The 14,861-nt window shown below is 37.5% G+C and overlaps 1 protein-coding gene and 2 long non-coding RNA genes across 5 annotated transcripts in view; 1 reads left to right on the forward strand and 2 right to left on the reverse strand.

Moving 5' to 3' along the window:
- LOC122520209 (dual specificity tyrosine-phosphorylation-regulated kinase mbk-2-like) overlaps positions 1-13,217 on the reverse strand; it is a 95,595-nt gene extending 82,378 nt beyond the window's left edge. For all 3 annotated transcript variants that reach the window (XM_043640254.1, XM_043640253.1, XM_043640255.1), the window contains exon 1: positions 11,157-13,217. In XM_043640254.1, the coding sequence (XP_043496189.1) occupies positions 11,157-13,019 (1,863 nt within the window). In that variant the 5' untranslated portion in view covers positions 13,020-13,217. The remainder of the gene's footprint in view (positions 1-11,156) is intronic.
- On the forward strand, positions 772-2,861 carry LOC122520247. The gene is made up of 2 exons (XR_006304491.1): positions 772-1,302; positions 2,099-2,861. It is a non-coding gene; the product is annotated as an uncharacterized LOC122520247 (long non-coding RNA).
- A 387-nt stretch (positions 13,218-13,604) lies between the features above and the next one.
- The window catches only part of LOC122520245, a 43,626-nt gene continuing 42,369 nt past the window's right edge, over positions 13,605-14,861 (reverse strand). The window contains exon 2 of the long non-coding RNA XR_006304489.1: positions 13,605-13,742. This is a non-coding gene — a long non-coding RNA (uncharacterized LOC122520245). The remainder of the gene's footprint in view (positions 13,743-14,861) is intronic.

The raw sequence follows: 14,861 nt of genomic DNA on the forward strand, positions 1-14,861 counted from the left end.
TGCCCTACCTTCGAAATAGCTGCCCTGCTTTCCATTGCCCTCACCTGATCGTTCACGCACGATCATAACGCCCACTCGCGACGCCCTTATCTCTCTCTCTCTCTCTCTCTCTTCTCCCCGTCGTTTCATCCTTCTTGCTTGCTCTCTCTTTTACAATCAGCATCGCCATCTACACGTAAGTAAATTCATCCTGTCGAAGTTGCGGTATAAATTCGAGAGTATTCGAAAAGCTTCTTTTTCTTTCTTTCCTTCTTTCCTTCTTTATACCTTTTCCTTTCTCTTTACCTTCGGATACGGTAGAGGGGGGAGGAGGATTCGATTTAAAGATCGAAATGAATACTCTGAATCGGAAGAGGCACTTGACCTCCTTCCAAGCGTACCCTCTCTCTACTCGTTCCTTAATTAATCCCGATTCTTCAAAAAAAAAAAAAAAAAAAAAGAAAAAATAAAACAAAAATAGAAAAGAGCACGAGATAGATAAGCAGAAAGCTAAGGGAGTAAAGAAAAGAACAAAAAAATAAGCGAATTAGATCTATTCTTGAAAAAGAAGAGAAATTAAATTGTTCTTCGTTAAGTATTGAACAATGAACTTTTTGATATGGTTGAAAAAATTGAAACTATAATATTTCCCGGAGATTTATTTTTCTCGAAGACAGGTGGTGGTGATAGTGGTGTTTGTGGTGGTATGTAACCTCAAGAGGGATGAACCAAAAGATACGGTAGATGACGCAGAAACTTGGATATGGAAGAGTATCCTTCGTGAATTGGACTTTGGCCAGGACGTAAACGTATAAACGTCGTGTTTTTATGTTTAACTCCATTACCACAATCGTATGAGCCACAAGATCGTCCAAAGGGAGTAGATGATAGGTAGATGGTTGTAGTAGTAATATTCATGGATTAAGTAGTGTACTTGAAAGCGTTCAAAGTTCAAGAATTTCTTGCTAGTTTTGCGATCCATACTACTGCATTACTACTTCCTAAAGCACCGTGTGAAGTAGCGCTACGTGGAATTACGGTTTGTTGCGGACGATCATGGTATGCGAGAGTATGAATCATGAGGTATCGTGTTTGCTTTCTACCATGAAATCGTGCACTACGATGTTTCTTGGTATAACGAGTCGAAATTATAATAGCATCGATGGACGAACGATAAGAATGTGGTATGTGTATGTGCATCTGTATGTGTGAATTATTGTTCAATCATCGATTATTTCAATAACAACAACAACAACAAAAATATCAAAACAATTTGCCTTTCCAATGGGAGATGTTAATTCAACTATTATAAAAATAAATATAGTAGGTATATTAAAGTTAATCGTAAGGTAGGACGTTTTCTCTATTTTATTACGTTAGTTATAATTGAACACCTGTATTATACGCGATAAACTTCCGGCATCGAATCTATATACCAAAGAATGATATTTTCTCGGTACTTTATCTTATACGAGAAATATAAAGTTTTATGGCTTCGCTTTTGCGTTCCAGCTGCGAAATGAGCTTATGAGTAACTGGTGTTGGTGTCTCGCATTAGTATCGATTAAAATAATAAACATTTGACATTTTTTTTTCGATAACTCGTTTGCTTATTGGTTTTTATTTCTTTACTTTTTTTTTTTTTTTTTTTCTTACGAGAAAAATTCACCCAAAGATTACAAAGAAAAACTTTCTTTTTTTGATATCAAATAATTAAATATGCAACAGCGAGATTCGATTTTTTTTCTTCGAATTTTTCTTTTGATATTAATTGTATCTTTGAATTTTAAACTACGAAAAAATGTGATTAAGGCTCGTTAAAGACAACGAAAAAAGTTGCATTCAGATTTTGCGTGAGATTTTGCGTATTTTCTTCGAGGAAAATGTGAAAAAAAGAAAAAAAAAACAGAAACCCGTGTTACCGCCCCTTCGGTCGAGGGTAGCATAGCTAATGCAAAGTAAACAAATTCTTGGCAAGACGCGTTAGAGGCTTTATACGCGGTCTGCATTTTCTCATTGACGGGTGGTGCATATATTCTTATCTTCTTTTCTGTCTCAATGCTTTAATTTACTCTAGTAAATATATAGTGACTTTGAGAAAGTGTTTTATTTTTTACAGTGAGAGTTCAATTACGATCAATCATTCGTACAAAAATTGGATAATATTTCTATTAACCGAACCGTTACGTATCGAGAAAAAGTTTCTTCTTCAAATTACATAAATATCATGGTGTATATGATAGATCGATTAAGACTATCACGGACAAAAAAAAAAAGAAAAATACCATAAAATAAAATTACACTTACGATTGGTGATGACCGACGATAACAAAATTCGCCATGAATTTCGTAGGAATTAATGAGCACTCAACATTAAGGAACGTTAAGACGAACTCATGAAAGAATCTTTATTACAGTTAATCCTAGCCATGACTTCACGAACGTTTGCCATGGGAAAATGTTAGATCGGTCAAGTTATGATGATCGTTTATATAGCGGCAAATTGTATTCGAAATCTAAATCTCATTGGTACTACTACCCACATAATGTTTTTACTGAAATTACGTGTCCGCATATATGCGCCCGCATTATCTCGTATAGAAACGAATCGACGAACGTGATTAACTATGAAATTATTATCCTATCTATCTCACGTTCATTTTGCATAAAGCTTCGAGCAAATATTTAATAATTAATGATTACATTTATTATGTGTTAAAATATATATATGTATATATGTATATGTATATACTGATATTTTAGTTAGAAGTTTTGTTTGATTTTGTAACTATAATATTGTAGTGTTAAATGCAAAAGCACTGGTGTTATGAATGCGATTACTGTAACAAGAAATAAAGGATTTAATTAAATTACATAAACAAGAAGTGATTAATATTTATGAATTTTAACAATTATACAACGAACATAGCGGAAATATTTCAGAACAGGTGACATAAGCTGCTTGGTAAACCTAATCGTTTTCCGTGACACAAAGAAAAGGTAAAAAGAAGAAAGCGTAAAACGAAATTATTCTCTACGAAACACATTTCTACCATTCTCAAAGAGAAATGTTAAATTATTATTGTTAATTTCATTTCCTACGGTATTTAATGTAACACTTGAAAATAATCCATTACGTATTTAATGTTTCTTTTAATAAATTCAATTTCACGTTTAATAAATTGACTTGATTTGATTAAATACTTTATTAATTAGAAATGATCTTGTTATCCATGGAAAAAAAAAGAAAAAAATTAATTAGTGCTGTCATCTCAAACATTTTATACGGTACTATACAGTAACGTCGGCAAGGTAGAAATCTAGAAGTCGATAAGAAAGTGACGTTGCAGGAACCTGCTGCATCCACAGCTGCAAAAATACGGTCGATCATATAGTCGGAGTGAGATTATCCCTTTTTTACCGCAAGTTGCATACAACGAATAAATCGTATATAGAATAAACAAATATTTCAATTTTTTGTAAATCTCCTCAAAAAGAAACAAAACATTAAAACAGAAGAAAATATTCAGAACTATCGTATGAGGGTATATAATTTGTATATTTTTTCCGAATAAAAAAAAGTTTTGTTTCAAAATGATATTAAATTATCTGTCAAAAGTATGATAAAAAAAAGGTTTGTTATAAAAATGTAACCGTTTATTTATGATAATTTGAAAGAGGATTAATTACTATGCCCCAGGCTGATCTTAATCTAAAATTAGCTGATCTAAAAAGAAAAAAAATTCCAAGGAAAGTTTTCGAAATAACGAGTAATTAACAGTTTCGCTAATGACATTTTCCGAGCCGTCAAGCAACATCATTACGAATTGTGAGAACGTGTTAGCTGAACCAATAATAAAAATAGAAGTGTTGTCTTCTATTCTTTGAACACTAACAGGGTGTTAAACATACACGCATACATGCATATACAGGCATATCACACATTGTAATGAGAATGATGTTGGGAACAAGAAAAACACTGGTTTTGCGGTTTGACGAGAGGAACTGCAGGAGATCTCGTTTATCGGATGATTAACGCACAGACCGCAATTTCAACAGGTCCTAAAAAAAATATAGTTCCCCTTGAGTCGTCTCTTCTCAGATCAAATTGCATAGAGGAGAACCTACTTTACATAACACGGTTGCCATAAGAATCGTAACGCGAGTAAAATGATCGTAAAATGTTGTTTTTTCTTTCTTTCTTTTTTCTTTTTTTTCTTGATTTTTATCGGTCGTTGAGAAAAATTGTATATATAATTAATCTCTGAAAGAAAATCAATTTTATTCTAAGCAAATATAAATAAATAAAGAAAAGAATAAAGAAATCTTTTTTGTGGTTTGGGGAGAGAAAAGGAAAAATCTTGATAATATATCTTTGTTTTAAAATGGTTCGTTTATTTAGGACGGAAAAGTAAATTTTTCGATATCTTTTTAAAAACACACGTAGATAAGTAATAACACGAAATCAAGTCTGAACGTGCTCGGGCCCTTTCGTTCGTTATCTTCTTCATCGTAAAATAATGCCACGTGCTTTCATGGAGCCGGTTTTCTACTAAAATGCCTGCCTGCCTGCCTGCTGCTGCTGCTGCTGCTGCTGTTGGTGCTGCCCCGACGACCGACCACCGTCCGCGTTGACACAAGAAATTTGTGTTCGTGAGAACGAAGAAAAGAAAAATGTATTTATATGCATCGTGAAGGAAACATACGAGGGTTGGGAGGGACTGTGGGGGAGTTCCGTTTGTGATTCAAACACAGCTGTGTCCCGTGAACCACTTTTCTTTTTTTCTTTCTTTTTCTCACTAACTCGGGACTAATACAAATGTATGATAACAAAATAAATCGATTCCTTTAAATATATTTTCCCCCAATTATTTTCGAAGACTATACGAGAAGATTCATTTAAAAAATATTTAATATTGATGATAAATTACTTCCACCGGAGTAAAAGTAAACGATTTATGCGTAGAAAATAATGAAAAATTATAAGACAAAATAAATCTCTCTCAACGGTATAAAGAAAAAAAGAAAAAAACGATAAAACTAAAGGAAGAAGAAAAAGAGGAAGAGGAAGAGGAAGAGGAAGAAGAAGAAGAAGAAGAAGAAAAAGAATAGAAAGAATTTAGCTTTATAACCAAAACAAGACGCGGCTTTGCACCGGCCAAAGTCGAAGGAGTTTGCCGGAGAGCAGCAAACGTTGTGCCACGTAAAGCGAGTGATTTAAAGCTACGCGGGGTTGATAATCCTTTCGAGAACAAAAAGAAAAAAAAGAGACGAAAATAAGAATAAGAAGAATAAAGAAGAGAAGGAGAAGAAGAAGAAGAAGAAGAAGGTAAGAAGTAGAAGCGTGATCGTTGAAGCCGATTCTTACGGAATCAGGCGCAAAGGAAACGGCGCAGGAGAGTAAAATAAGAGAAAAAAGAGAAAGAAAGAAAAAAAGAAAGAAAGAGAGAGAAGTTAAATTGAAGGAAGAAAGCAAAAGGGTAAGAAGAAAGAGAAGAAGAAGAAGAAGAAGAAGAAGAAGAAGAAGAAGAAGAAAAATAAGAACACACAAAAGATCGACTTCCCCTTTGGAATCGAAGGTAACGTCGCGTACTGTCGTGCAAAAGGCATAGAATGGGCAACGATGGCTCAAATGGCCCGTATTTCAATAATGATAAATCACCCTGGTTCGACGCACCGACAGACATGGCCGGTTTGAAGATCTCACAGTGAGATATCCCCGTCAGGGGTCTATCTCTTACCTTCCATCTTATACGGCCCTCTCTTTCTCGTCCTATCCCTACAGGACGCTTCAAGATCAACTCGTGACTTATATTCGTTCGACAGAAATCCTTCTTCTCTCGCATGAATAAGAAAGAGAGAGAGAGAGAGAGAGAGAGAGAGAGAGTGAGAGAGAGAGACGTAAAGTCGGCCTTTTAAAAGAGTAGACGATCAAAATGTCAGATTTGTTTTTATTTTTTTTATTTTGTTTATTTTTTTGTATGTTCTCTTCTTCTTCTTCAAACCTCCAATATTTGCCTTGCATTGATAACCTCGTAATCGACGCGAGATGAGAAGATTGTAAGATCTTCGAATAAAAGAAAGAAGACAAGTTACATTGATCAAATAAACATATGAATTTAAGTAGAAAATTTATAAAAGAAAAAAAAGAAATAAATAAATAAAAGGCGATAATAATAAAAAGGATGAAAATATTTCGATCTTATCTTCGATTAATTATTACTCGATGCAGTTTAGTGGAGAAAGATGAGTCTTCGAAGTAAGTAAATGAAATTCAAGAGTAACTCTCTCGTCTTTTAATCCTTCTGACACCATTTTTCTACCTCCCCCTCTCCACCATCATCATTTGTTCGTTTTCTTTCAACGCTTTTAACGCTTCCAGTAAGATTGTTAAATATGATCGTCATTGGCAGGATCCGAGTCGTTGCTCTGGCCTTTTAAAGTATCGATTCTCCTTTTTTATATATTTTATTTTTTTTTTTTTTTTTTTAACGAGTATTTTAAATATCATCGTTTGAAATAAAATTCGAAGGAGAGATCGAAATGGTTCGATAAACTTTTATTATAATATACTTTTACGGGCTAAGAGATTCGAAACGATGAAAAATATAAACGGTGATAAATAAAATGGAAATATATTATATACGTGAGAATTGTTTAATTATTATCTTGTACGAGAGAGAGAGAGAGAAATAACTTCGCGCGACAAATGTAATTGTCATCGATACTTGTGAAAATTGTAAGAGACAGTAGGAGGACGAAGGAAGGAAGGAAGGAAGGAAGGAAGAAAGGAAGAAAGGAAGGAGGGAGACTCGTTTCGAAATAAACAAGAGAAAATGTTACCTTTAAATTTTATGGATAAATTTTATTGTAAAAAAGAAAAAGAAAAAGAAGAAGAAATATATTTTTACCAGTCACCGCGGTGTAACATATAAAAAAAACTCATGCAATATCATTCTCAATAATAATTCAACGAGTCGGTTATCTTGGAAAATTCGAGAAAGAATCCCCCATTCATCCTGTCACGTAGTTATATTCGCGTTTGCACGTTTAGACGAACGCGTGAAGCGTACAGAAAGATAAAAAAAAAAGAAAAAGATAAAAAGTGAAAGAGAGAGAGAAATCATGGAAGGATAAACTCCTACACGAGAATAGTTATGGTCTGATATAACGTAAGCTTTGCTACGAAGTGTTGTTGCACTACTCTCCTCTTTCTCCTTTTCAACGCGTATGCAAAATCGTTCGAAAGCCGTGAATACAGGATGCGGAATCGATTTGAGTTTTCTCTCTCTCACTCTTTCACTCTCTCATTCTCTCAATTCTAGAAGTCGTCGTTGAATACGGATTCTCACCAGACCGGTGGTGTTCCCAGGTTGTTGCAGCTTTATCGGCCATAACGAACAACAACCCAATGAACGTGTTTATTATTATTCCATCGCGATTTGAGAAAAAAAGTTAATCAAAGTTTACGATGAAAAAATTTATGCGAAAAATGATTATTTAAAAATCGTATTATCAATTGTATACGTTGCATGAAAATCAAAGGATGAATGTATCAATAGATTAAGCAGAGAGTTTAATTTCTTTTTTTTTTTCTTTTTTTTGTATTTTTCTCTCTTCAGAAAAATGATGAATTTTTTTCTATATGTCTGTTGTAATTGTCGTCACACGACGAAAAGGGGGATAAATAGACGCAAATATAATACGCGTTAAAACGCGTTCATTTTTTATTTTTCATCGAGAACTATCGTAGACTATCTCAACTTAATCACACTTTGCAAGTATTTTCCGCGGAACCCGTAATCAAACTGAGAATGAAGATAGATACTTGCAAGGATAGAGTAAGAAAATAAATATGCATACTGCTTTTTAAAGTATACGGGGCGTTGTTCAATCTTTTTCTTCTTCTTTTTTTCTTTACACCACCCTACTCCCAATCCCAACTCCCATCCTAACGCCTTTCCTTTTATTTTTTTTTCTCTTTCTCTCACCATATTCGCGATCATACGAATTTAACGCCATGGTTCTTAACGGCGAAGAAAAAATGACTAGTAATTTGCCAAGGCAGACGGCAAATTAGTAGTAATCTACATGCCTTTCAACGGGCCCAATGAAAATGCCTCTCCGGAGTAGTACCGGATGCGTAGGGTCACGCGTCCCTCACCTAGGTCGCTTTTATATATCGCGTTAAGAAAAATAATATACGATGAAAATAGACGATAGAAGAAGAAGAAGAAGAAAAAGAAGAAGAAAAAGAAGAAAAAGAAGAATATAGTCATCATCGATAAAAGCAGGGCACTGCGATCGTTCCAGACGTTCTATGATCTATGCGAATATTTTCTAACGTTTCACGAAGATATACTGTTTGAAATACAATCAATTCAAATCAATATCGAATATACCCGAGATATAAAGTATTTACACGTTACCCTCCCTTTGAGCTCGTAAAATTTTTATATCCGATACGTTGGAATAAAAACCAAAAAGAAACAAATCCATTCGTAAAAAGTCCCGGGTACGAAGTATCTTAGAAATTTGCTGACAAAAATAAAAGGAAACCAAGAAAGAGAGTTGCTTCGAACGGGAGATGATAGTAGTAGGAAAAAAAAATATGTATATAGATGCCGGAGGGGGATAAGAAGAAGACGATGCAGCAACGGCAGTCTTTAAAATCGAACGGAAATCCAGTTTAAACGTCTACCTACGTGGCAGTGGACTACTAATAATAGAGTAAAGATACTCGGATGGATAGAAATACGACTTCCTACGGCAAGAGTCGGTTTCCTCCCCGGTTCGCGGCCGTCCTAAGAATAACGGGCTTGCGTTCGATGGATTATCCCTAGGGTAGAAGAACAAGAATAAGAATAAGAATAAGAATAAGAATAAAAATAAGAATAAGAAGAAGAAGAAGAAGAAAGGGAGAAAGGAAAAAAGAGAAATAAAGTGAGGAAAACAAGAGAGGGAAAGAAAGAAAGAGAGAGAAATGAGGCATAGTTCAAACACAGTGGATATTCCACGTGCACATATGCTTCCACTTATTCACAACCATAAGTCTCAGCTGACCACATCGCGTGGGAGTGAGGAAGCCAAAACGTGATCGGATAGATCCTTCCACGACTCATCCTCTTTTCGACGATTCTATTCTCCATCGAGAGACCTTCGCACTTGCTTTCTTCTATTCAATCTCCCTTTCTCCCTCTATCTTCCTCTCCGTGTCTCCAACTATCGGCTTTTTAAAAAATTTTTCGGAAGTCTCGAGTGGCGCGCACACTTTACTTGCCAACGCATAAACATTTGTTTTTTTGGTTACTTTCTCATCCTACTTTCCTTCGAATTTTGAAACGAATCGATAACCCGAACTAGTATTACTAGAGATAGAGTCTTGATATTTTTCAAAAAATTTCATATCTCATCAACGAGATTGTAATTTAACTGAAAGAGAGGGGAAAAAAACACAATGTGATATTTTTATTTATCAAAAGATGAATATCGGATAATCGTTTCTATTTTCTCTACTCTACATGCATTTTAGAGATTTTGTTTTTCTTTTTTTTTAATAATCTCTACTTACGCTTCTATGAAGAAAACCGGCAGTAACTGGTGAATAGGTTCGATAGCCGATAACTAATTACAGCTTAGCAGCCTCCCGTAATACCAGCTTTTCATCCGAACGAACATTATACCTATCTACCCTGTACCAAACGAGTAGTAATTAAACGAGACGCTGTTTGTTCCTTATACAAGTTTGCCACTGTTTAATGTCGCTTATGTCCTGATATATTTTACCTTTCATTCTTTCTTTCCTTCTCGATTTGATATTTTAACCATAGTTAAATCAAACACGTACAATTCCCTAAAAACTATCTATATAATTGCATAGAAATCTTCCGCCGTGTTATTATTTAAACTCTGCGTTATCTGACTACTTTAATCCTACGGTATATTTACCCGTCTATCATAATGTTCGATTTTATTTATTTGTCTATCTTCTCCTCCTCTAGCATGGTGTTTAGAATTATTACGAAATAAATTAAGAAAATGTTGAATGATTGTAAAAATAAAGTGAGAGAAAGAGAGAGAGAGAGAGAGAGAGAGAAAGAGAGACAGTAAAGATTTTGATGAAATTTGGAAACTTTTAATAATGAACATGTTGATAAAGTATCGACAATTTGTGACATTTGGAAATAAAAATATTTTCTATTATATCATAGATTTTGTTCAGAAAGTTAGCGAAAGAATATTTTCCTTTCCTTTCTCTCTTTTTCTCTTTCTCCAACGGAATACTATTGGAAATCGATAAATTTGGTTAGAATTTCGATCGTGCGACTATTCAATAAAAACTTCAACAAAATTTTTCCGTTTATGTTTTTTTTTCGATTTTTATCGAGAATCGGAGAGAAAAAGAAAATAATCGCGTTCTACGCTTACTACACGAGACTTTATATAGAAACTCGAGTATTATTTTCCCGAATTTTCGATAGCTTGAGGAAAAATCAAAGAATCCTTATAACGTTGAGTTGTAGAAGGAAAAGCTCAGGCGTTTCTTACCGAACAGGTCAAGAGGTTGATAACGAGAGAGTCGATCTCCCGTTACCAGACGATATTACGATCGACGAAACCTTCTCTCTCTCTCTCTCTCTCTCTCTCTCGGTTTCTTATTTCTCTGTCCTTTCTCAACTATGCACAGGTGGGGGAATTTGAAGTTCCACCTAGCTATTTATTTATTCCGTAAGAAAGCGAACAGGATTCGCGAGTTAAGAGTTAAATATTATATCTCGAGCGTATTCTCTGTAGTTTGAAAAAAAATAAAAACGAAAAAAAAAAGAAAAATAGGACAAATTTATTATAAGACCGGCTTCTCGAGTGTCTCAGTTTACGACTTCGTTGTTTCTTATTATCGATTACGAGCCATGAACAAAGTTGTTTCTCTCTCTTTCTTTCTTTGATCAACAACAGGAAGTCACAACGATTAAGGATCAACTTATAAAACTTTTCCGTCTTGATTCACACTTTCATGTAAGTATACACCTGCTTTGTGATAATTCATCGTAAAAATAGTAATAGAACCGAGTTAAATAATAATAATAATAATAATAACAATAATAATAATAATAATAATAAGAAGAAGAATAAGAGTTTGAAAGCTTACGACCTTCCTTCGCGAACGAAGGACTTACCTCTTCCGCGAATGATCTCTGCTGCAACGAAGCCCAACACATGTTGCATGGACACACTTCCTTCTCCTTGAAATTTTCACCTCTATCTCTTTCCCTAGTACCTAGCTGAGGTGGCGGAGGCGGTACAGGCGGCGGCAAAGGACTAGTAGCAACCTCAAGACTATCCGAACTGGAATTGTGACGTCTAGGAGGTGTGATGTTCGTAGTGACGTTACCTTGGGATGCTCTCTTAGTTTCGACGGATTTCGAATAAGGCGAAGATAAGTAAAGATTCAACGTGCACTTGTTTTGTTGGGGTTGCGGTTTCAAGAAATCATCCAAAAGATAAAAACTCTGAGCCCTGCTCGATCTCGTAGTCGAGGATGACGTGTTAGTCGTTGCGGTACCGGTGGTACGAGTGTCGGCAGTCTGATGATCGATTCTACAAAAGCTCTCGCGATTTGTTCTACCTCTGCACTCGTCCTTGAACTGATGATGTCTCGCAAGCGAGTGCCTACCGGCGGCGGTTTCCTCGACGATTTCTCGATCCGCGGATGTCGCGTTACTACTACCAACAGCCTCGCTAAGTTCTTGATATAATCTACGACTGACCTTGGTCCTGGCAGCTTGGACAGAGAACTCGCCGTTCTCTCTGTATATATCCCTGGTGACTCTGGAGACACGAGCCGAGTAAGAGCTCGGTTGTTGATACCTCGCAGTCGAAGAAGATTTGCTAGCCGAGCCGCGTAATTGTTCCTCCCTCGAACGTTCGACCGTGCTGTTCTCGATCATCGAGACGCTCATGTTGTGAGAAGAAAATGAGTTCTGAAGCGAGGCAGCGGTCGCGTGCGAGGAAGTCGAACTTCCTCCGCCAACTGTGGGAGCTCGAAGAAGGGCACCAAGGGAGCGCCATTTCCTATCCTGTGGTTGCGGCGGTGCCTGCCCTCCTCCGGTGCTGTTAGCGAGAACGTTGGTCGAGCTAGAAGAGACCGAGGACCTGGTCCACTTCCTCTCGTTGCTCGGTGACGTCAAAGATACGCTGTTACCGACGGACCACTTCCGTTCCCCCATGGTGGGCGACGTCATCGAGGACGGCCACTTTCTCTCGTTGGAGGGTGACGCCGCCATCGAGGTGCTCGACCACTTTCGCTCGGACGAGGGCAAGATCGAAGTAGTGGTGGTGGTGCTGCTGGTGGTGGTCACCGAACTCGAAGACCCACCGACCCCGCCGTTTAGCTGTTCCTCTCGTTGTCTCGCTTTCCACCAAGACGAGGTAGAGGTGAACAATATCAGGGCACCCTTCAACGGATTCTGATTTTTCGTCGAGCTAGCGCTCTTCGGCGATTGCTCGCGATCCTTCGTTTTCAACAATTCGCGAAAGCTCGAGGGCTCGCACTCGCGATCACTGAAAGCTGACGCGTCTCGATCTCTAAATGCGTTTTTGGCAGCGGCCACCTCCTCCTCGTGAAAGATCGTTGCGTTGGTGCTTCGCAAACGTGGTCTGACTTTTACGAAACCGTAATCGTTACTGTCTTGTATCGCATCGGCCTCGATTCCTCGATGCTGTTGTTGTTGTTGTTGTCGTTGCTGAACGTTGTTACTCGACTGTTGAAGCAAGGAACCGCTCTGACCGGACGAGTACTGATGATGATGATGATGATGATGATGCTGCTGCTGCTGCTGATGCTGTTGCTGCTGCTGCTGCTGCTGAGAATGATGATGATGATGATGGTGGCCGTTGGTAAGTTGGAGGCTCGGTTGTTGCAACAATGTCGAGGTTCTTGCACGATGACCCTCGCCGACGGTACTCCTTTGTAGACAGGAGAAGCTCGCGGAGTGACGCAAGCTCGAGGGCGGATTGCTCGGCTGACTCACGCCTAACATCTTTTCTCTTTTCTTCTTCTTCTTCTTCTTCTTATACTGTTACTGCTGCTGCTGCTGCTGCTGCTGCTGCTTCTTCTTCTTCGCTCTTTGATCTTCCAACGCGTACGCGAGAGTAAAAGCCGGTAAGAGAGAAAGAGAAAGACAGACAGACAGGCAGACAGACAAAGAAAGAGATAGAGATAGATAGATAGATAGATAGAGATAAAAAAAGATACAGAAAGAAAGAGGATTTTGTGTAAGAATAGAAGAAAGAGAAAGAGAGAGAGAGATAAACAAATGTACGTAGTCTCGGAGTCGGTTAACTGTTTCCGATTTGTTTACAGAATATGTAGTGAAAAGTAAAAAGACTAACGAATGACGCAAAATTATGGCGACGTTATGCGATTTAACGGACGGCTTAGGTGGGCACCCACGACTGTTGCTGTTCGTTACCCTGGCAGTGTCTTTATCGGTCGTTGCCTCGTTAATAATATCCAACGACGAAGACAACAACCACGAGGACGAATAATAAGAACCGGGCAAAGTTTCTCTTCAACAGAACGACCAGCTGCTGTTCTTCTCTTCCTTCCTTTTTCCTTCTCTTCGTCGACTCTTGATATTATTCTCACGACATGCATCCTCGACGTCTGACTCGTCGATAAGTAACCCAGAGGCTACTACATCATCCACGATGGCGAACGCGTTCTTCCTGTTTCTTACGTACGACGTCGGGTCGTACGAAATCTGGAACAAAAAGTAGGAATAGGGTAGGGATAGACGGCAAACTTAAAAAATGAGAAAGAAAAAGAATAACGACAGTACACAAAAAAAACAAAAGGCAAAGCTTACCGGGCGGCATATAAAAGCATATGGGTGGGGGGGGGGGGTCGAGAAGGGTGGCTACACTACGAAGGGAGAAGACGACGAGGGGCTTTATGAAGGATGTGTGTGTGACCAAAAAAAAAATAAATACATTTCAGAATTTTCGAACGCGTGACAACAGGTAGGCTAGCTACTACTATCTTACATTGTAAGTGTGTTTTTAACACATTAAAGGCGGGGTATCTTGACGAAAGTATGCTAGGTAACGCGGCGACCGCCCCGTCTCGTTTTTCGTCCTAGAGCGGGCGATATTTTGTGTAATCACAAAAAAATTTAGACTTAACCCTTTGCACTCGAGCGGCGCCGATACGGCGCCCGACCAATTTACAGTGTCAACTCAACCAAAACTAATTACAGAGTGTAGTATTTATCAAAGTTTGTTTTTTTTCGACATATAAATGAATAAACTGATGATATTTTATTATTTCTATACGCTTTTTTGTTTATAAATGTTTTTACAGTACCTGTAAAATGTCTACTTAATTTGATCGAAATCGTCTCGAGTTACTGGTTCGCGCAAGCGAAAAAGGCCTCGAGTGCAAAGGGTTAAAAAAGTTTATTTAAACTCTTAAAACTACAAGAAATATTAAAAAAGAACTAAACACTAATTACAAAAATCGTAAATAAAAATTACAATAAATCGTAGTACTACGACTCCCGCCTTTAATGTGTCAACACTTATTATCAATTCTAACAAGTATCATGTAATTTTGAAATTCTAAAATCTTGATATTCAACGTCCCATATTATATAGATCATTCGAATAAGGGAAGGTTTGAGGGCGGGGGAGGGGGGAAGGTCGAGGCGGGGTAATAGCACTCTCGGAAACGGCTTTCTATGCTTTCTCGTCCATTTGTATTGTAGTCTTATGTGAGTGCCACGAAAGACGATGATAATGCGATTTCCGTGGTTATCCGCAGCTAGAGGGAAGCAAATGGGACTGGGGTGGGGGGATGGGGAGATGGGAGGAGAAATAGAAGG

This window comes from Polistes fuscatus, unplaced genomic scaffold (assembly GCF_010416935.1).
Source record: "Polistes fuscatus isolate 324 unplaced genomic scaffold, CU_Pfus_HIC Scaffold3, whole genome shotgun sequence".
In the NCBI taxonomy this organism is placed as follows: Eukaryota; Metazoa; Arthropoda; class Insecta; order Hymenoptera; family Vespidae; genus Polistes; species Polistes fuscatus.